At 40.5% G+C, this 22,160-nt stretch overlaps 2 protein-coding genes across 3 annotated transcripts in view; one reads left to right on the plus strand and one right to left on the minus strand.

The window, feature by feature from the left end:
* The first annotated feature begins 991 nt into the window (after positions 1-991).
* The window catches only part of LOC132785149 (uncharacterized), an 80,761-nt gene continuing 59,592 nt past the window's right edge, over positions 992-22,160 (plus strand). The window contains exons 1-2 of the mRNA XM_060791142.1: positions 992-1,076; positions 12,452-12,620. Of these exons, the coding sequence (XP_060647125.1) occupies positions 1,055-1,076; positions 12,452-12,620 (191 nt within the window). The 5' untranslated portion in view covers positions 992-1,054. The remainder of the gene's footprint in view (positions 1,077-12,451; positions 12,621-22,160) is intronic.
* LOC132785938 (uncharacterized) overlaps positions 19,877-22,160 on the minus strand; it is an 81,124-nt gene continuing 78,840 nt past the window's right edge. The window contains exons 16-18 of one of the 2 annotated variants that reach the window (XM_060792272.1): positions 21,829-21,998; positions 20,751-21,623; positions 19,877-20,127 (exon numbers count right to left, since the gene is read on the minus strand). In XM_060792272.1, coding sequence (XP_060648255.1) covers positions 20,769-21,623; positions 21,829-21,998 — 1,025 coding nt within the window. In that variant the 3' untranslated portion in view covers positions 19,877-20,127; positions 20,751-20,768. Of the gene's footprint in view, positions 21,624-21,828; positions 21,999-22,160 lie in introns of both variants that reach the window. The other variant, XM_060792271.1, reaches the window with a different exon arrangement.

The following is a 22,160-nucleotide window of genomic DNA, read 5'->3' on the forward strand; positions in this document are numbered from 1 at the left end:
TGGCATTTAGCCTGTCCTCCGACTTTTCTACAGCCCAGTGTCGGCGACGGTCCCTCGCTCTGGTCTGCTCTGGTCTGGTCCGTTGGTTGGTGCAAAAAACCCTTTTCAGTAGCCGTCGAAAAGCGAATTTTTTTCGCCTGTTGTTGTAATTTATTTTAATTAAACTTTGCGCTGATGAAATGCTGTTGATTAGACTTGAAAGACGTGCGCACACAAAGGACTGGATGGAGACAACACAAAAAACGAATTGATTGCCCGAATGAAGCAACTGAAAGTAAAACAGAGTATAACAAAAAAATTAAAAACAAAATAAAGAACAGCTGAAAAATAAAGCACAAGCAGAAGCACTCGGGGAATTTTCCATTGAAGCCAAATGCAATAAGCAACTGCACTAGCATCGCTTTTCTATGCATTTCTGTTCTTTTCTCTGATTCTTTCATTTATTGTTGCTATGGTAGCCAATCAATAAAATGCCAAGAGAAATATAACTTCTATTATACCATTTATTGAATCAGATATTAAGAAAAATAAACAATGATAAGATAAACTTAACGTTAACGCACTTTAATACAGCAAAATGCTTATAAAAAATGAGCGAAATGTTGAATAAATGCAAATAAAACTTTAGCCAAAACTTTAATATTGCATGACTGGAATTTTTGGCTGACACTGCAAAAAGGCAATCGCCAAGTGCAAGAGACAGCAAAAGGCATAAATGTTCAGCAATATAAGTGCCAGCCTGACAGGACATTTGCCAAAAAAATGTTTCTTTTGAAACTGGTGGATAAAAATATTGAGTTTTTAAGATGTATAATAGTTTAAGTCCAATTGGAATTTCAAGAATATCGAAGGCCTACTATCGTACGTCGAAGCTTGCCAACAGTGTTGTAAAGTGACGCATAATATTTATGTGAGATGGTCACGCTAAAAACGGTTGTTTTTGCAATTGCAATATATGGTCACACAAGAAACTGCAAATTGTGAAATTGTGTAATTAAAATATTGAAATTATTATGAAATTTTAGAAGTACAATTGGAAGAGCCTTAAAGTTTGATGCTTCTGCAATATTTAATTGGTAAGTTCAATTGATTATTTATGATATTCGTATGATATGTCAGTTATTGAATGTGCTGGAACGAAAATGATGACGATAATGACGATGTGCCGCATCGGCTGATGATGAAGCTGCCGGTGCGTTGGATTGTGGATGCCTTGAAAGTGGCAACTTATTCGCCAGCTCGCTGAGTGCTACAATAAATCACTGTGGGGCATTTTATTCAGCCACAGCAGCTGCAGCCACCATCAACCATCAACTCTTCCTAGTCGTCGTTGTTGTTCGTCTTCGTCGCCATCGTCGTCGTCGCCGTCGCCGTCATCGTTGCATCATGTCTTTCGCTATTATTTCGCTTGACATTGCGCTTGTCTTTCATGTTGCAGGGGCGTTCGCAGTGCATTTGTGTCAGAGCGTGCATAAAGCAGCTGCCTCAGTCAGTGCCCTGCAGCAGGGCAGCAGCAGCAGCAGCTCTAAACCGACATTGAGTTACATGCAACAAACGTATTTTGACAACTGAACATGCATGGACCAGGCCAAAATCTGTGTTCAAGCTGAAGCTGAAGCTGCAACTGAAACTGCTTCTCTGCTCTCTTCTATCTGCTGCTGCTGCTTCTGGCGTCGAAAATTCATTCATACAATACAGTAGAGCAGAGCAGCGCAGCGCAGTCATACAATATGCGGGCTGGCAAACTGGACAGGTTCTTTCATGTCCAACATGACAACACCGAGAGTTATGGACCCACTTGCCATATGCCAAGTGTGAGATTAAACGTCTCCTGTTGCCTGCTGTCTTCTTCCTCATTCACGCACTTACTCACCAGCAATCTGTGTTAAATATGTAGATACATAAAGGTACATAACAAGAACCAGACCTCAAATCAAATGTTTAGTGATTTTATGACAAAATTCAATTACCAGATAGATCAATGTGGCTAAAGAGAATATAGTTTAATAAGCGAAGCACTTCAATGTGAGCTGCCAATGACATTCGTAATTCAACCTAATCTGCGTTTTAAGCATTAGCTGTATTTAGCTGCAAGCCATTTTGCAATAAAGCTGTTCTTATGCACTTTCAACTACACGTATTAACTATTTGTTTGCATCGGAGTTTCAAGGTCCCCTTTGGGGGTCTCTTCTCTTCATTTTGTTGTGCTTAGCCGTTGACAAACTACAAATTATGTTCGCCTTGACTGGCTACGAGTATATTTATTGTACACGTATTTTGCATATTGTGGCATTATTAATGCTGCTCGCTTTGCCGCAACAGTTCAGATCATTAATCTTTCTTAGCCACCGCCGAGCAAGGCCAAGGACTAAGACAAGAGAATAGTAGAACGTGCTGGCAGCTCGCAGCGCATTCCATGAATTCCATCGTGTTGTCACCTGTAAAGCAAAAAAATCAAATAAGTTGAGCAAAAAAACAACAATGGTAATGATTAGCAATGTGCCTAACTGCTGACCAGATAACGACTCAGTGTCTGTTTGTTTATTTCTTTTTTTGTGTGTAAAAAGTGAGAGAAGCTCTTTGCTTGCCATTTGGCATGATAAATTGCCAGCTGACTGCTCTCTGCCATCAGTTATAATAGTAGCCTGGTAGGTCAGTTATTGCAAATGTATGTATATATATACAATCTGGCATATAAGTTTGTTGCACTTGATTGATGGCCTGTAGACTTTGGCAAATTTGTTTGATTTGTATTTGCAACTTTAAAGCTGTTTCGCTTTTGCACTTCAATATGTGCGACACAAGTTGTATACAGTGAAAAACCAACGCACCCACACGCTTCCTTTTCAAATGGCCCAGAATCCAAACACATACAGGTTTATGCCGGAGGCCGTATACGCAGCTCCTTTCATGCTGGGGCCCACGCTGGAGCTGGAACTGAAACTGAAACTGAAACTGGGGATGGGGCGAACCACATAAGTAAATATGAAAAGATCATAAATTTTCATTCAATTTAATGCCTCAGCAAACAATTTTTATAGTCAAGGCAAGGCAAGGCACGGCAAAAAAGTGGCAGGCAGTTTGGTGAAGAGATGAAAACTCTCTGGCCTTAGCTGCTTGGGGCCTTGATTTTTTCCAACTTGCAGTGCATTCGGGTCGAGTTCCTCCTGACAGCCGCTTTAACAGCTTGTTTTGTATCCACTTTTACGAGCATTCAACACATACAACCATTCTTCAACTTAAATAAATATATATATTCATCGTATGTTATGTTGGGTTATCTTTGCCAATACTAAAGAAGCGTTTACCTATTGCAGTATGGTAAAAGTGGTTTTCAATGGCTGCATTTGCACATATAAAAGATGCAATAGGCTTTTAAGAGCATTTGCTATTGAAATACAAATAAATTATTGAATAGATCAACTTGACATGACTTGTTATAATTATTGTTCTAGTATTTAATTGCCAGTAAAAGCAGTTTTTATCTGATGTAGAGGTTCGTTATTCTTTTTTGTTGCTCTCCACTCGATCTATTTCACTTTAGAATTATTTTATCATTTCATTTCGTTTCTTTTATTTTGTCATTTACTTTTTTTATAAAAATAATATACATTTATTAAATTACTGTATAACTTGCACAATTAAAATGCTAGCGAACTTAACTCAAAGATTTATGACAATATTAATTAATACCCCTGCCAAATTAATGCAAAACTGTCAGCTGAAAAATATGAAGCATTTTTCTAGTTACCGTTGCTAAGAGGCTTCCACTAGTAAGCGAAACGAAGGACGATGTACTAAGCGAGTCTGGAGAGCGAATGGATTCGCAGTGGTCATCCTCGTTGGCTCGTTTCGTCTGCCGTCGGCATCTTCGTCACGTCTCATAAATCACAAAATTAATCCTTCTTGAGTTTATTAGCGAAAATTGACGTCGCTCGTTATCTGTGCGCCCAAGCAAGTTCTTCCCCCTAAAGCAACCAAATACTAGTCAAGTCGACGTAGACAATTGAAGCCATAAATTATGCGTACATTGGCGCTGTCTTAGCCCCGCTTTGTCTCAATATTTACCAAAACTGTTTGGCCAATTTGTTTGTGGCCAACTATGTGCAGCTAACTAAGTGCCAGCCACATCAATTGGCTTCAATGGGGCCGCTTTGATATTTGAATGTGAACTTTTGGACAGCTTGTGGTTCATTGGACGCCTCGAACCTGGCTGACAAAAAGCAAATCGAACAAATCTTGCACACAACAACAACAAAAAAAGTCTAACTCCTGTCTAGACGCGATTCGTGCTCGTGCCGACGCGTCGTCTATTTCCAACGGCATCTTCACAGCAGGTGGCAATCACTTGCCAGCGATGAACAGTAGAAATATGGCCAATACGTTCAAAAATTATTGTACACTTAGGATCAATAGACATGTGTAGACGCTGCACGAGCTGCTTATAGCCCCTGAAATTTATAGTCAAATTGGTGTAGGTATTTGTGCTTTAAACCAAAAAAATGACAGCAGCAGATCATAAATTGAGGCGACGCTCAAGTGTGAGAGACTCGTCGGCTAATACCCCATAAAGTATCCTCTTTGCATTTGATTTGACTAGAGACAGCTTGTCTTCTGGCAAATAGCTATCAGCCTGCATTTGACTTCTTTTTAATATTTGAAACCGAACAACTGAAACAACTTAAATGTGAAGAAGGCATATTTAAATCATCCCTAAATCTAAGCACATAAGTTAAGTTTTTCAATATTAAAAATTTGCTTGAATTCAACACTTCACTATCACTGATTTTTATAGGGTTTATTAAAATAATATTGTAGTGTTTTGCCTTTTCAAAGTGATTCGAATTCAAAGACTTGAATTCAAGGTGAAATTCAATTCAATTGCCTTACTTTATATCGACAAAGATAAGTGGCACTCCAAACAATTACGTATTTGCCGCACAACAGCAAATATTTTCATAATTTACTGCACCTTTGAGGCAGCTTCAGATGCCTGCTTAGTAAGTATGTGCGTGGATGGCATTGTTGCATTGATTGAGGATAATAAGGTCTAATGATATAATTTACTTACGACTAAATAAAAATGTCTCCTGCAAAGACATCACAAACAAAGCCATCGGAGCGTTAATGGCTCCAACATGTTTTTTTCCTTTCTTTTCTTATTTTTTTTTTTTTGTTGTAACAACAGCAGCAGCATGTACAAATAACAAATTGAATTTCAGCGGCGAATTATTTTGAAACTGATTTCAATGTGATCAACGGTCCATGGCAGTCAGTTTAAAGTACAAGGACGAGAGTATCTCCAGGACGAGAACGAGGACGAGGGCAAGTAATTTGTTCGCATTTGCTTCATGGGCAGCGAACAAGTAACCAAGTCGAGTCGCAGTCGCAGTCTCAACTTAACTCGAAGTAACTTTTTTTTTTCTGTTGATGTTGCTCTGGTTATTGTTGCTGCTGCTGCTGCTGCTGCTGCTACTGTTGCTGTTGCTGCTACGCATCCCAGTCACGTGTTGCCACAACAACCGCCAAAATTGTCAACAGCGAAAAATTGGGCGGGCGTGAGTGTGGGCGCGCGTGTTTTGCTAGCTGATGGCGATGTGGTGATGGGGATGCCCTGGAGGAATGAAGGGGAAGGTGATGAGAACACAAGTTGGAGCCAGAGCGGTGGCTAGAGGAGCGGAGCGGAGGGCGTGGTCGCCTACAAATGAGCATGAAAAGCAGTACAAAGAAATTTCCGGTAGTTAAAGCGTTGCCTCCGATGCGGCTCCCACTTTTTTTCCATTTGTTGTTGTTGTTGTTGCGTTGCTGTTGTTGTAGCATAGCATATTTTTTCTGTGCTGCGCCTTGTTGTCCTTTCATAAAAAAGGAAGGCGAAAAAAAAATGAAAATTCTAGGGGAATAGCTAATGAAATAAGCACTGCAAGGCGGCTGCTGTGCTTCTTTTGTGCCTTGCTCGCTTTTGGGCATGGCAAGCACACACACACACACACACACACACACATAGCAATATGCGCACCCTGACAACATCAGCAAGTTGAAGTGAAGTGAGCGTTGCGTGGCCGCAAAAGGAAGTCATAAAAATATATATACATACAAATGTAAATAAATAATAAATAATATGCAAATGTAATAAACAAAGCGATGATGAAGACAAACAACAAAAGCAAAAGCAGCAGCAACAACCATAAGAAAGCAGTTGAATGAATTTCCATGCACACTTGACCACATTACAGTCCAACAATAAAGCTTTTAATGCATTGAAAAATTCTTAAATATAGTATTTTCCGTTGCGTTCATGCCAACTGACAGCCGACGCAGAGGCTTTTCGTTTCTTCTTTATTTTTTTACCACCTCTATTTCATGGATATATCACAATTTATGCATATATTTTTTTTGCTCCTCTACAATTTCAATATTTTTTTTTGTCGTTTCTTTTTTTTTGGGAGGGACTCGAGCACTTGTGGCTGGCTGTCAAAATCACAGAAACTCAACGAACCAAAAACTTGAAATATATATTCCTATCCCAATAACTAAATGTGTGCTATGCAAAGCCGTGTGTGTGTGTGCGTGTGTGTGTTAGACGCCAAGTTATGCAAAATGGGCCACAAAACTACAAATACAACGCATGCCATGCAAATGCTGGCAAAACAGATTTTTAACCGACTATTTTTTTGGTATTTTTTTTTCTCATTCTTTTAATAGGGAAGCGAGCCAAACGTTTAGCTACACATTTCTTGGCAGGAGCACGGCCAAAACTGTCTGACTTACTGGCTAGTTAGTCCTCTACCAAATTGGCTGCCAGCCAGCTTATGTAGATTTCTGCAAGCCAAACACGTGCCTGAATTTTCGTTGAGTTTCAGTTTCCACTTTCCACTTTTGTCTGTTTTACGAATAAGCGAGAGAGTGTGGGTGTGCTAAGGATGTGCTAGGATATGCGGATGTGGATGCTTTTCCGGGAGTCGGGCCCCGTTTGGAGTGGCAATGATGAAGCCTACAACTTTACCATGCCATATTTCTTCAGATTTGCATAATTATATGTGTGATTTATGGATTTGAAAGTGTGTTTAATTTCGTTTCTTTTGTTGTATTTTGGATACCAAATTTTGAGCATCATTAAAGGAATTAAAGTTGAGCAATTGCATGAGATTTGTGCATTAGCTGAGAGAGAGTTGTTAGGAAATTTTGAAATATAATTCAATAATTATAGAGAGGATAAAAATGGTAATCATAATTCGAATATTTAATTAATGTTATTCATAAAATATCATTTAAATTCAAGAATATAGTTCATATGTGTTTCAACTGAATTGCTTTAATTTGTATGTCTAGTAATATCTAAGTAAAGTAAGTAAGTAAGTTAAGTTAAGTTTTCAAATTAATGATTTTGCTGTTGTGGAATTTTCATCTAATTAAATGACGTAAATATGACAATACATAACGTGCTGATAGCAGACTATTGGCAACTCTGATAAAAAGAATCAAACATGCGTGCTTATAGAAAAGGAGAAAAAATATATATTAATCACAGTTCATGCCATTGCAATAATTTCAATTTGCGCGCCAATGTGACAGCGCCAAATGCAACAAGAGCGAACAAAAAGACAGAAGCAGATGAAAGGCATAAAATACACGAACACACACACACAAACATACAATGACATTGCATATGCAACATGTTCAACTGCAGCCAGTGGCAACAGCTCCCCTCTTCCACCCTCCTCCTTCTCTGCCTCTGCAAACCACCTTGTCTCATTGCTCTTGCAATTTTACCGCCTTCCTCTGGGCGCCTCACTGCTTCTCCCTCCTTCTTAACGCTTGTCGTTGCTATTGAGATAAGAAAATTTATTGGCTGCGCATGTTCTTTGTGACAGATTTCGATTTATGTGCCTTTTATATGTTTGGCATGAGCATTTTTTATTTAAATTTCTTTTGTCTCCCGACAGCACCAACGGCATGCTTGCCCATTCCGCTTAAAGTGGAAATCCTTTAAATGTTGCCAGTAATGAGAACATCGAGCCCAGAAGCCGACTTTGGTCATAATTAATGAGCGCCAATTGAAAAGTGGCCATTTCCAATGTGTAAGTAAATGGCACACGACACGAGTATCATGACTAGTAAATATCCTACGGATATATTGGAATTTTTAATATCAAATGGATAGCTAATATAGTAAATTAAATGGGCAAGTAATTTCAAATAAATTGCTGAAATGTTTTAGGCATTTCTGTTGCTTATTTATGAGGAATCGAATGCTGCTGTACAAGTAGTATAATAAAACTTTTGGCCAACAATAAATAACTCACAAATTACTTACTGATAGGTGGCTTAAAATATGTCCAGCTATTCCCAAAATGCCGAGCAAAAATACTGAGGACATTGGCCCAGCGGGCAGAGTATAGCTGGAGATAAAAAGAGCGAGAGAGGAGCAAAGCAAAAGAAGCAAATTGAAAGAACTGTGCATGTGGTTAATGTCCATTTGGCATCTGCCTTTGCCAGAGAGCAATATGCTCTTCGATTTGCACTTTGTCTGACTGTGTCTCAGCGGCTGCCAGCCAGAGTAATGGAGAGGGAATCATACGACGTCAAGTGAAATAGGAGTGAGAAAGGGGAAATCGAGGGAATATTGCCGGGACAGTTGGACTGGCCTTTTGCAAAACTGGTCGTCGCACCGGCCAGTTCATTCAATCCCATTTAATGCTGCAATCAGCTTTGCTTTTTGAGCCTTTTGCTACTTTACACAGTTCTCTTTCTCTGCTCTTGTTGGATTAATGTAAATCATACGCCCTGTGGCAACTGCCTCAGTCAGCTCAGCTTGTTGCTTGCTGCTGTTACATCTTAGATATGCAGATTCACACAGCAGCAGCAAAGTTAAGTTACTCAAATCAGTTGCTCTTCAAGTTGATGAGCCAAGTTTGTGGCAATTAAAAAACATTTGCCAAAGTACTAGAGTATTTTAGAACTGCGTCATTAAATTTAGGGTCTCATAAGCTAAGTATCATATGATACTTTATTTCCTTTCTTTTTATTTTGGGGGGGAAGGCCAAAAGTTCTTGCCAAGTTTTGTTTTGTTTCTTTACGCCTTATTTGTAGGCTGTTTAATTGCTGTAAAAATGAAATATCTTTTAATTATATGCAAAGCGAGTTGAGTTTAAAAATAGAACAGACGCACAAATTATGCAAATTGTGAATTTGGAGGGAGGTGAATAAAGATGGCTTCAACAAAAATTGTTACCTGCACACGATTGCAAGTTATTAATTAGTGTTGCAATTAAAACAAATTGTTGGACATCTGACATTACCAAATGAATGGTAATTTTCATTTACATTTCCATTTCCATGTCGATTTTCTTTTCAGTTTTGAGTTTGGCTTTGTTCCTGTAGTTCCCCATTTGGACTGGCATTAACATTGGCAGCTTTTGCTATGAGTGACATTTTCGTGCTGTTTATTTATGCCGTTTGACTTTCACTTTGCCAACGAAATTTTCACTTACACTTTGCACTTTTCTTAGGCCACACGTCACTTGTCGAAGTTGTGAAAAGTTTGTTTGTTTGTCATAAATGAAACGCTGCTGCCTGGGTGAAGTTGAAACAAAAACCAACAAACTGCAAACTGACGAGCGCAAAAGTAATGAAAAGCCAGCATAGCAGCGGAGGCAGAGGCAGAGGCAAAAAACGGAAAAAAAGGCGAATAACTTTTCTTGAAAAGTGAAAAGCAACCAAATTACAAACGCAAGTCAAGTCTTCCACGGACTAACCAAATAGACTAGAGAGAGTGAGATGAGTATATATGTACATAGTAGGTGGCAACGTTGCAAATGTGTTAACGAGCGGGACAGCAATAGTATACGTTAAAAGGGATCAAAGTTGCTTTTGGTTGCCGTTGCTCGTAATTTAATTAACGACCTTTGCCTTTGGTTCAGATATACACACACACATTCGCATTCAGCTGACCAGCTGAACACTGTACAGTGTGTACACTGTGGACTGACTGACTAACCCACTTACACCAAGCAGCCAACTGTCAGTCAGGTTTCCTTGATTTTTTTTTATTCTTCGTTTCGTCTTACAGTTTCAATTTCAATTTTCAGTCATCAAGTTGACTCTTCAGTCTTGTTGTCTTTTTACTTGTTTGTTTGCCTTGCTTGAACGTTAAGGACTGTGCTTTTGTTTTGGGTGTATTTCTTTGCGTTCTCATATCATATTAACTGAAGGTTGACTGACTTTTAGGACATTTTAATTTACATTGAATTAGTCATAATGCCAATTCTCTGGCATTTCAACTTAAGAGATTGGTTAAGTGTTACTTGAGTCAAATCAAAAAACAAAACAATTTTTGTAAAGTCTGTCCATATATAGAAAAGACAAGAGGCTTTTCTTTGAACACTCAATTCTGATAAATTTGTAATATCTATTATAAAAGTGTTGTTATTTATGTAAGCCGTTGCTTACAATAATTAACTGAGCAGCGCTCATTCTGCAGATGCTAATGAATTATGACTGACTGGCATTTATCATGAAAAGTGCCTTGATGGCTATTTAAGGATGTATATCTCGGCGGCACACGGCCTTGATGGTCCATAAGAGCTTTCTAATTAAGCAAATGGACCAATATTGTTAAGTCTTTCCAATGCCGCTTTTGGTCTTTGTCCCACGCACACATGTCCTCTGATTTTGGGCAGGGGCCCAGCAAGAGGATGAAGTCGGAATGTTGTGATAAAAATAAGACCCAGACATAACACACTGACAGCTTCTGGCATTAGGTAACACTTGAAACAATTGGCAAAGTTCTCACTGCGCTTGACTCTCGACTCGTCTCGGCTCGACTCGACTGTTGCTATTGCTATTGCTGTTTTCCATTGGCCGCTTTGAAGCACACAAGTGCATTTTTTTGTTTATTTTTTTTTTAGACATTTTATTTTAGCCTCCTCTCCTGCAGATGCCCTTGTGTGTCTCTACGACTTGTTGTCTTTACGTGCGCTTTACATTTTCATTTTGGCATTGGTCGTTCTTCTTGTTCTTCGCCTTTGCAGTCCTCTCGCCCGGCATTCGTTTCAATTAAGCAAATCCCCTTAAGTGCCAAGGCGTGTACGTGTGGGTCGTGGGAAGGGCGGCGGGGGCAGTTGGAGGCTGCCGGCCACTTTGTCAACATAGACTGAATCCAGCAATGACAATAGCTACTGCTACGAGTGGGCTGCTGAGTTGTCAGCGGGGGGGCGACGAGTGCGTTTAACAATTAAAGGGATGCACTTGAAATGCCATCACGTATACGCCGCGTAAACAACACGCTAGACGGCGTGAGCTGCAAATCAAAACGGCATCTCATGGCCCATGGGATAGATACGGTACTGGACCCTCGTCTACAACAGGGCGGCCCCTGACTGGCTAGCTGCCAGGCTGAATAGATGCTGCCACAGCAACAGCCCCATTGTCGATAGCTCGTGGTGAGTGTTTGATGTGACCCGCAGCATCGACTGCTGCGTGTGTTCTAGTCTAGTATACATATCTCTATCTGGTTCGCTCGCTATTTGCATATGTGCGGGTATTGGCTGTGCCTGAAAGTATGCAATGCCAGCTGCAATGCGGTTGAAAGCAGTTCACTCACTCTCACTTACACACACACACACACCCGCATACACACACATAGGGACATATTCAAAGTAGAACTAAGCGTCGCGGATTTGATGATGTGACGTTGAGTAAAGATGATGGATTCATCAGCGTATGCAAAATGCTGTCATACGCTTTGTCGTCAGTCGTCCTGTTCTCATCTTTGCCAGCGCTTGTCGCTCGTCCTTGTCCGCGAGCAACGCCCCTTCCCACCGTGTGTCGTCGTCCTTGCCGCTGCCGTCAGTCTGCCTGCTCATCAACATCAACATCATAGTCGAGCATGATGCCAACTCCGACGCGATGATAAACGAACGTGATTTTGTTGTTGGCTTTCTCTCTCCTTTTTGCTGGCCAAATCCGCAGCCATCGCTCGTCGCCCTCTGACGTCCTTCGTCTTCGTCGTCCATCGCCATTCTACTACTTGCTCGTCATTGCTTTTCCCTTCTCGCATTGCATAAGTTTTAGTGTGCGGCGCATAATGAAAATTTCATGTAAATGAGCATAAAATATCTTTTTCATTTCACTCAGAGTCAGTCAGCCATTCAGCCAGCGAGAAGCAGCAACAACAGTAGCAGCAGCAGCGGCGACCGAGACAAATGTCAGCTTATGAATTAAAATGCCTTATGATGCTGATTTTTTATCAGCAATCTGTTCCCGCTGAAGTTCCTCTTCATCCTGTCGGACAGACTATAAAGCTGACTGATAATTGCGCATGATCTGCGCTTTGTGAACAATTTGTTTTTGTCTCTGACACACGATGAGCTTTACGATGTTCCATTCATATTCCGAGTAATTGCTAATATTGAACTTCACATACATTTAAATATTTATTGTTTCATTTCAGCCCCAAATTCAAATGGCTTAATATCTTCTTCTTTGGGAATTAATTCCACGGAAACACTTGTCACGGGTGTAAGTGAAGCTTATTTCTTGCCACTTTATGTCACTAACTCGAGGCGATGCGATGCGGCGCGTGGGGCGAGGGGCGAAGGGAAGATTGTGACAGCTTTAAGGTACTTGGTGTCATCTCTCTCTCTTTGGGTCTCTTGTCGAATCACTTGAGCAGCCTTGTAAATGCAAACCACTTGATAATGAGCATGTCGCTATAACAGCAAGGACGGACGTCACGCCCCCCGTTTGCTGCTGACCTCTGGGCGGCCATTTAATCACTAATTACATGCACCGTTGCCAGGGCGAACAATCAGCCAGCAGTCACCTGGGGTCATAATTAGTGTAAGCAAATGTAGAAAGAAGAAATCTTAGACCAGGCTAAAGACGAAAACAAAGAAAATAGAAAACGTGCCATGCAAAAAAAAAGAAAACAAAAAGAGAAAAAGGAAAAATCCAAATAGAGACAGCGAGCGAGAGACCCAAAGACTCAAACTGTGCACAAAGTTGCGGCCAGGACAAGTAGATGTCTCAGTCTTCTGTGTGTTTGTTGCTGCTCAGCGTCTTCACAGCGCATTTGCTGGCCAAAAGGTGTGAAAATACAAACAGTTAGCTTCTTTGGCTATGGCTTTGGCTGCATCCTTGGTGTTTATCGTGTTATTTCTGTTTTGCCTTTCTTTTTCTGCTTTGTGTTTCTTTTTTTTTTGCCATCTCCCATGCGAAACTGTAATTAAAATTAATTGGAGGCTTCTCTTGTGGTCAAGCTGTGAGCTGTGCTGCTGAGCTGAGCTGTGAACGGAGCGAAGCTGTGGCGCTTAATTAACGCGTCCCGCATCAAATTTACTAATGAATTTTGCCCTTTAAAATTCATAGAGCGAAGCTTAAAGACAATTCAGTTGTGTCGACTTTGTTGTTTACGTTTGCTGCCATGGCTTCAAACTCAAGCGAAAGTATCCCAAAAGCGCACTAAACAAAACAGTCAATAAATTGTTTACATGGCAAATTGATCCCAAGCGTGCATTAGATGAGAAAAAATGAGTTGACTTTGAGTGAAAATAACAACAAGACGGAGAAACGTTGGGGCCCAGCCACTGCTCAACTAGTGCTAAAAACAACTCTGCAGTCAAGGCATTTTAGTTGTGGCGTTGCTTTGGACGTTTGGGACATTCATAAATATTGGGATCTGGAATAAAGAAGCACAGCAAAAGTAACGTTTTAAATCTACATCAGCTGATGGAGTAAATGACTTGAAGTGTTGCAGCAAGACAAACGCTAAACAAATGCTGACAAATGTGCTCAAAGTAAAATTTGAATTCAATCAACCAAATAGTTGTTTGCTTGCGGATAATTGGTGCGTCAGTTTGACTAGTGCGTATACGTAATTTGAACTGATTGTCAGCTTCCGCAAAGTTTGCAACATTTACTGCATGCATGCATGCATGAAATGCACTGTTAGCCACAACTCTTGCAGTTTTGCGCAATGTTTAATTAATTATCAATTAATGTGTTACAAACCACAGAGGCATTAATTTCATACGCCGCGTTGCACAGCCGCAGACAAGGCAGCTGGCAGTGGCTATGGCAACTGCAAACAGCCACCGCACCAATTGGATGCATGTAAATCCATCAGGGCTTTGATTATTATCGATTTCTTATTAAGGCTTTGCCAGCCTGCCCCATGTTCTCCTGTCTATGTGTGTGTGCTTGTTATGGCATTTATTGCATATATGTGTGTGTGTGTATTTTGAGCCATCAGCAAATAGAGAATTTAGTGGGAATACGCATAATTATGTGGGTCAAATGTTTCACCTACGCCTGGTTTAAGCAAACTGAGGTGCAAATATCTGTGAACTTCAAGTTTATTCTCAGCGATAATTGCTGTAGTCCCAGAGCGTCAAATCTCTGCTGTTGAGTGCCATTATACTTAGACTTGGTCTTGGTTCTTGTAAGTAAGTTTTGTCACCTCATTCAATATTTCACTTAGCCATGTGAGATTGCCAATCGCAGCACTCGATAAACGAAGTTTCTGACATTTGTCCTTGAAGTGTCCATTGGCACAACGCAATTGCAATTTGCCATTGCGCAAAAGCTACGACTAGCTGATGGTTCCCTTTCCACCAATGCCTCCTTGGGTTCTATTTGTTGTTTGGGCGCTGTCATCAGCTTGCCAACTTTTAGCAGTGTCCTGAAGGCCGTGCATTAGCGTCATCGCAATTCAACAACCCATAAGCCACGTTGCTCCCAGTTTTTGGGGCTAAGCTTCTGGCGGTGGTCGGTGCTCAGTGCTCCATGCTCCATGCTCCGGGCTCCGTGCTCCTGGCATTTGCACTTGTCATGTGCATGGCGTGCACTCAGAAAACCGAGCTCAGCCGGCCAAAGTAATGACAGAGTGCAAACAATTTGCCATTTGGCAAAAATGGCCTTGAAATGTCCGAGCATAGTTTTACCTGACACGGAGTCAGCTTATTCTATTGCCATCCATGGCTTTGAGCCATACGATTGGGGCATGCGGCGCGTATTTGTGTCATTGCATATTTAGTGAACTTGCATTCTACTTGGTGCCTGCTGCCTGCTGGCTGGTGTTTGCTTCCAGCTACTTGCTGCATACCCAAGATGCTTCAACGAGCTGTTTCAGCTGCGGGTCTTGCCGCATATTTGCAACGAGCATCCGCTTGCTTGCAATGTGGCACATATTTTTGTCTTTCGTTCTGCCAGTGCAAAAGTTGAAATATATTTCATATTTTACATTCGCTTTGGGAGCATCTCACCAACCAACCCATCCCATCCCATTCCATCGTTTTGTCCGAGGGATTTTGTCTCTGTTGTGTCTGTGTCTGTGGCGTATACGTAATGTGCACTTTCTGTGGAGTGCAATAAAATGTTTTGCACACAAAACTTTTCTGCTGCCGAGGCTGCATCAAAGTTTTCCCAAATACTTTTGCCCATTGTTATTGTCGAGTTTTTAGTTAGATTTGCACTTTTGTTTCGCCTTAGTTATACGAGTTGTATGCCATGATATCCGTAATTTTCGCATTGTCCAGTGCGCATTAGAGACACTTTGGCATCGTTTGGCGATAAATGACAGCACGATGGCGGATCAAGTTTCGCAAGGATTTCGCACAATACTTTATGCTCATATATGAGAATGGAAGATTATCAAGAGAATTGATAAAGAAATATGATTTATTGTGTTGGCAATTTCTGTCGCTTAAGTAAAGATTATAATATATACATGTTGCATTACTGATAATAATAGATAGAAATTAATCTTTAACAAATATGCGCTTAGCCTGTGGAAGTTTCTATAATTGACTAAGTTTTGGTCACATGGGTCAACAAATTGTTTTAATCATATTTGCCTTAGATTAGACAAATTGTTTGCCATGTTTAGTTTGTTCTCGTTATTTGCGAGCGCAGCCGCAGTTCGCCCGGAAGACAAATGTTTCCTGTCTGTCAAACTCTGACTGCCATAAAACTCAAACGTGGTCGCCTTTGTAAACTAATAAGACACGCAGCGGATATGAGAAACGAACAGAGTACAGAACAGCATAGAACAGAACAGAAGAGAAGAGAAGCGAAACAGAAACGGAGCCAAAATACAACAGGAACTCCAGTGTTGGCTAATAGATCATTAGTTAGCAGTTTGCTGTGAGCTTTTTGGGTTCTGCTCATGTTATTTGAATATTTATTGCATGCATAACTGTAATTTATGGCCAGACATTTGTCACCAAAGCGAAAGCAAAGCGAAGCTAAAGTAAAGCTCTGCTCTAGTCTGCATAAAGCATAAAGCCAAGCTGCTCGCTCAGTTTTTCAATGCCTCTGACGTATGCGTAATATTAATTACGAGAAGGGCCAAAGTGAAGCGCGTCTTGAAAAGCAACTTCAATCGCACACATTCTCGTAATTGGAATACGAACAAGTGATAGACAAGATGCAAGTGCAAAGAGGCAGCAGCAGCAGCAGCGAACAGAGTGTATGTTTATAAAAATGATGCTAAACTTTATGGCTGATGATTATGTTGATGACATTGTTGTCAGCGTTGTCTGGGTCGTTCCCATCATTGTCAGCATGCTGCAAAAATGCAAAAATAATTCATGGCTGATAAGGAAGGAAGGGGGCAGGAGAAGCAGCATTGAGAACATCGGCAGCATACTGCGAGCAGCAGCAGCAGCCAAACAAAGGCAGGCGGCAAGTCAAAGTGCGATGCAGCATAAAAAATGCAGCAAAAGGAGCAGCGTGTCGTCGAGTACATTGACAGTTGACAGCAAAAGAGGCGGAGGGGATGTCTGGTGAGCCTGCGACTGAGACTGAGACACTGCGATGCTCTGGAAAGTTATATATGCATACGTGCTTGGCTGCTAGGGGTAGTAGCTAAGGGTTGTAGCTGAAGCCTGCTTCTTCCCTCTGAGGCTGCCATACAAAATTGCTTGTTTACTTCAAAGCGTGCAATTCTTGTAGCATCAGCTGTGTCATGGCACAAAACAATGCTGTCACTTGGGCGACGCTGACAGAGGCAGCGCAGAAACAGCAACAATAACAATAAGAACAACAACAATGGGGGGGATATGGCTGAGTGCATTTGTGGCGTTGCACACCAGCCTTTGCTGCTTGTGATTTGCCTGCACCTTATGCGGCTGGCGGATATTGCTGCGGAAATTGATTGAAAGTTGCCAGCATCTAAAATATAATGGTAATGAGATTGTTTTTGGCCTATAAAATGATACGACACAAGCCAGCCCAAAGTCATTTACCTGCAACTGCTTAAATATCTTTTATATTTCCCCAGCTATTTTATCTATTTCTGTTATGAAACAAGCTGCCCCTTGGCTACACAATAGCTTGCCAGCAGATATCAATGTGGATGATTTACGCAGCTATCAAGTCAGCATAGAGAACACGCCAAATCATTGTTGTGCTGCCGGGCTAACATTGATGGCCATTAATAATGTGCTGCAGTTCAATACGAAATGTTATCGAAACTCTTCATGTTCATCTTCAATCGATTATTGAAGTGAGCAAGAGAAGTTTCCACTTTTTTAATTTTAGTTTATTGTGTTTACCGTAACTAGAGTTTCAAGTCACTAACATTTTATAATACAATTGATTGTTTTCGGCAACAATTTAAAATGAAAAGTCATGTATTAAGCCGACATCAAAAATGATCGGAGCATACACACTTAATTGAGCGCACATTTCAAATTTTAATTTGGATTCAGTCGCTTGTAACAGGGCCAAAATACATCAAAGGAGGCACATAAATTAGCCCAGCGAGCGCACATGAGAAGACGAATGTCGGAAACGGGGCTGGGCCAATGTTCCCTCGAATACGAGTCGAGTAATGTCTATAAAGTGACATATGAGCAAGTGCAACTGTGGCCATGTCTGCAGTTTCCCAGTTTCGGGTGCTGGCCAGAAGCTCGTTATATGAATTTGCTGCAATGATTTCTCTGGCAGTTTCATTTCCCTCGCCCTCCCTCTCTACCACTCAAGTTTCTCTGCTGTCGTACAGTGTGTCAGTCTTAGATACTTTTTTCATGTTTTAATTTCGCCATGGGAGACAAAGTAACGCATCAGAGAGAAAGTTGAAGAGAGATAGCAATTCAAACATTGTCAGAGAGAGAGAGAGAACAGAAGAGTTACAGGACGAAAGACATGACATTTTCAGCATGAAAGTTGTCAAACATGACCATTTGGCATTGCCGTAGCTATTGCTGGTTTTCAAGCCACAAATCTATGCGTTGTCTGTGTCCCCTTCCCTTGTCTTGCCTCGCCTTGCCTTTCATTTCTTTAGATCTACGCCTGAGTGCACATGCAAACGTTAGGCTCCCATTCCATCCAACCAAAAAAAAGAGAAGCAAATAAAAAGCGAAAAAAAATGTCAAAATGGTAGAAGGAAAATGTAAGAAATGTTGTAACTTGTCTCGCTACACACATATAACTCATACGCCATGTTTGCGCAGACCAAGAGGCAGACACACAGAGACGTTGTCCTCGCCATTGCCATCGCCATCGACGTCGCCATTCCCATCGCTGGCTGTTCTCGCTCTGTCCATTTGAGTGCACAATTTGAAAAGGCTACTTGGCTCTGGCTGCCCTTGAGGCAAATGCAGCAACCACGACGAAGATGTTAGCGACAGACGACAAAGGCAATGGCAACGGCAACGGCAACGTTGCATTTTGTCAATTTGTGTGTGCATTAAAATTGTTGCAAAATGGCGGCCCGTAAATGGGCAAATTGTTGCAAGAAAATATTACTGCAGCCTTGTCTTGGCGACCTTATTGAATCCCTAGATTATGTTACTCAAGCGAAACTCATTTGTGCTTATCCTTGACTTGCAAACGGTAACAATTGAATCAGAGTTCAAGTTACATCCTGTTGGTCTAACGATTGAATAAAACGTTCGATTTTCTTGATTTCTTTGAAATTTTTCGAATTTATTTTTGAATTTATTTAGGTTTCATTTCAGTTTGTTTATTGTATTCCTTGTATGTTTTGGTTTGGTTTGGGGACTTTTCTCATATTTTGTCTTTGTTTTTCTTTCGAGTGCTTAAAATAACATACATTTATATCTTATTTGCATTGTATCTTTATTTGTTTATCATAAATATTAATTTCTGTATGCACTTTTAATTTACATTTAATTAAAATTAATTTATTATCAATTAGCTAAACTTACTTCTTCATCCGCGTGTCACGCCTACATACATACATACACTTATCTCTGACGCATTCCATTTCCGATTAGTTTTATTTAAGAGACATCACGTTTAAGATACATTCAGATATCTATATATATACTATATATCTATTCAATATATATTTAGACTTTGTGTATTTTTGGTAACTATTTTTCTCGTATTTGCTTTTACTTTGCATTAATTTTTACATATTAAACCTAGGATCTTAAAGTTTTTTGTATTCAATAACGTAAGTATAAAGTTGCAACGATAATTTACAGAGTGCAGTTACATTTATTTATCAATATTATAAATAGATACTATATATTTGAAATATATTTTCTGTATACGTCTATGAAAAAATACAAGGTTTAAATTGCAATTTACACACATTTTTCAATTGATAAAGAAATGTTGAAAACGTTTTAGTCTTTTGGATTTTTGTTTTATTTTTGAATACGCAACTAATTTACATTTATTTATGACACATCGATTAAAACTCATTGCATTGACTTAACCTCTTGCTATTTACATAAAATGAGCTACTAATCATTTATGCTAAACTAATTGCATCTAATTTGTTGTTTTATGTGTGATGAGTGTGTGTGTGTGTAAGTGTTTAATTTACTATGTATAAATTTAATTTAAATTTTCGTATAATTTGAATATAATTGCCAAGAAGTTTGTTTTCTTTTTCATGTTGTTTTGTTTTTTTTTTATCGGTTTTATGTTGAGTTTTCTGTGTGTGAGCTTCTCTAGTCGATTACGTTTAATTCATATTGAGCTTAGTTACTACAATTTGCTGGCGTTTTTGTTTTGGTTATAATAGAATAACATTTACAAACATTTACAGAGTCAAATTGGAAAGTATTTATTGATGTTTCATTTAATTTGAACGAAGTTGAATGCTTTCTTTAGTTCTTTGTGTCATCTGCCGTCTTGAGTGAGTACTTACTGTAAGGAAGGAACCTTTTCATATAATTGGAATTCTTTGTTGCTGTTTCAGAGTTTCAAATATTAAAGTAAAGTAATAAAACTTCCCATTACTGTCAAAGTCATAATTTTTACACATTTTTCTATTATATATCGTTATATATGTTCAATGACAAATATGACTAGCGTTAGGTTTGTGCCAGTTTTAGATACACTTCATATTTAGTTTTGCCGTCCTTTTGTATTTTTGCAAAATTGATGTTCGATTTTGCTGATCGAACTATGACAATTAAAAATAAATTTATGAATCTGTGCATTGATATCTCTTACATACTATTTGCATTGGATTGATATCAATATTTCGATTTGCAATTTGCTGTTGTTTCTTATTAATTGAATGGATTTTTGTTGCTTTTTCTCAGATCAGATATTTACGTTATGCATTGACATTTATAATTAAATCGTTCTAACTGCTAGCTTTATTCGTATTCGTTACTAGTAAATGGGAAGTCGGCAAATGGCGATTAGCATAAAATAGAATTGTTTCTTTAAATGTCTTTTGTTTTGCTTTGTTTTGTTTTGCTTGTAATTGGTTTTTGGCAACGCTTAGCCTAGACACAAACCTCAAGGAGCTGAATACTTACAGGACTACATAGCGAGACTTAGACGCAGCTCTCCTGCTGCGAATACATGAGCGGCGTACGGACAGTGACAATCTCACGCGAATAGGACTTGCCCACGCCCGATAATCCTGAGAGCGAGCTGCTGGGACTGGCCACAGCTGCCGTTGAGGCGAGCCCGCTGCTATTGCTCGAGACGAGCATTTGGCCATGTGCCAGCTGCTGCTGCTGCTGCTGTGCCTGTTGATGCTGCTGGTAGGAGGGTGGCATTGGCATATTGCCAGTTGGATGATGCTGCAACTGTTGATGCATCATTTGCATCATGGATGCCGAGCTGTGAGGCATTTGCGATTGACCATGCTGCTGCTGCTGTTGCTGCTGCTGCTGCTGCTGTTGATGCTGATGATTGTGCGGCAGGGTGTGATAACCGCCCGGATGCGAGGGCAGCGTATACATTTGCACCGTGCCCGGTGACACGGTCGAGGGTGTGCCCTGCGATCCTGGCGATGAAATGCACGGCCCAAAGCCCGAGCCGGCTGTTGTGTCCACCTGCATGGCAGCGACAGCGGCCCCAGCTCGTGTCTTGTATGCATCGATTTGCGCGTATATCGTGGGCTCCTCGAAATAATCATATGTGGGCGGCGGCGCATGCTGATGCGGATGCTGCAGCCCGCCCGCATTTGGCTTGTGCCGTTGCAACGTCGCTGTCGCTGGAATGTTGGGCAACAGCTTGCGCATACTCGAGCCGTGTGGCAAGGTGCCACCCAAAACTGGCTGCTGTTGCTGTTGCTGTTGTTGCTGTGGTTGCTGCTGCCCTGAACCTTGACCCGACTGACTTTTCTTCGAACTGCATGCTGCACTGTTTAATGATAGCTCCGCATAGTGCAGCTCGTCATCCTGTGTGTTTTTAAAAGAAGTGGAAAAGTGAAATTTGATTTTTAGCAACAATTGGAAATATTTGCAGTCATTAAGTTGTGAAGCTCATTTCATTTTCTTGGCAAAAGTTTAGCATAGAGCAGTTTGACTGCTAGCAAAAGTTTGTTAAACTTTTGGTTGACAGTTTGCTAACCTGTACTGTACTGTGCTGCTAACGGTAACTTACCTTGCTGCTCTGGTAAGCGCCGCTATCCGCTGAGCTGCCGGCACCAACGTTGACGCCGATGCCGATGCCAGCTGTGGAGCCGGGTTTGCAACTGATTTCCGCCTCGCTGGTTGTTGAAAGATGTCCCGATGGCGTTTGTGTTGCTGATTTTTGTTTATATTCTCCATCAACTAAATTGAGGCAGAAGCGAGACAGTTGTATTTGATACACGGTAGATGGAAATTGAGAGCGGGAGAGAGAGAGAGAGAAACGTAGCGAGAGTTGGTTTAGTCAAAAGTTTTCAGTTGGTTGTTGTTGTTGTACTTGTTGTTTTTGTTAAGTAGCATGGCAAA

This window comes from Drosophila nasuta, chromosome 2R (genome assembly GCF_023558535.2).
Source record: "Drosophila nasuta strain 15112-1781.00 chromosome 2R, ASM2355853v1, whole genome shotgun sequence".
NCBI lineage: Eukaryota > Metazoa > Arthropoda > Insecta > Diptera > Drosophilidae > Drosophila > Drosophila nasuta.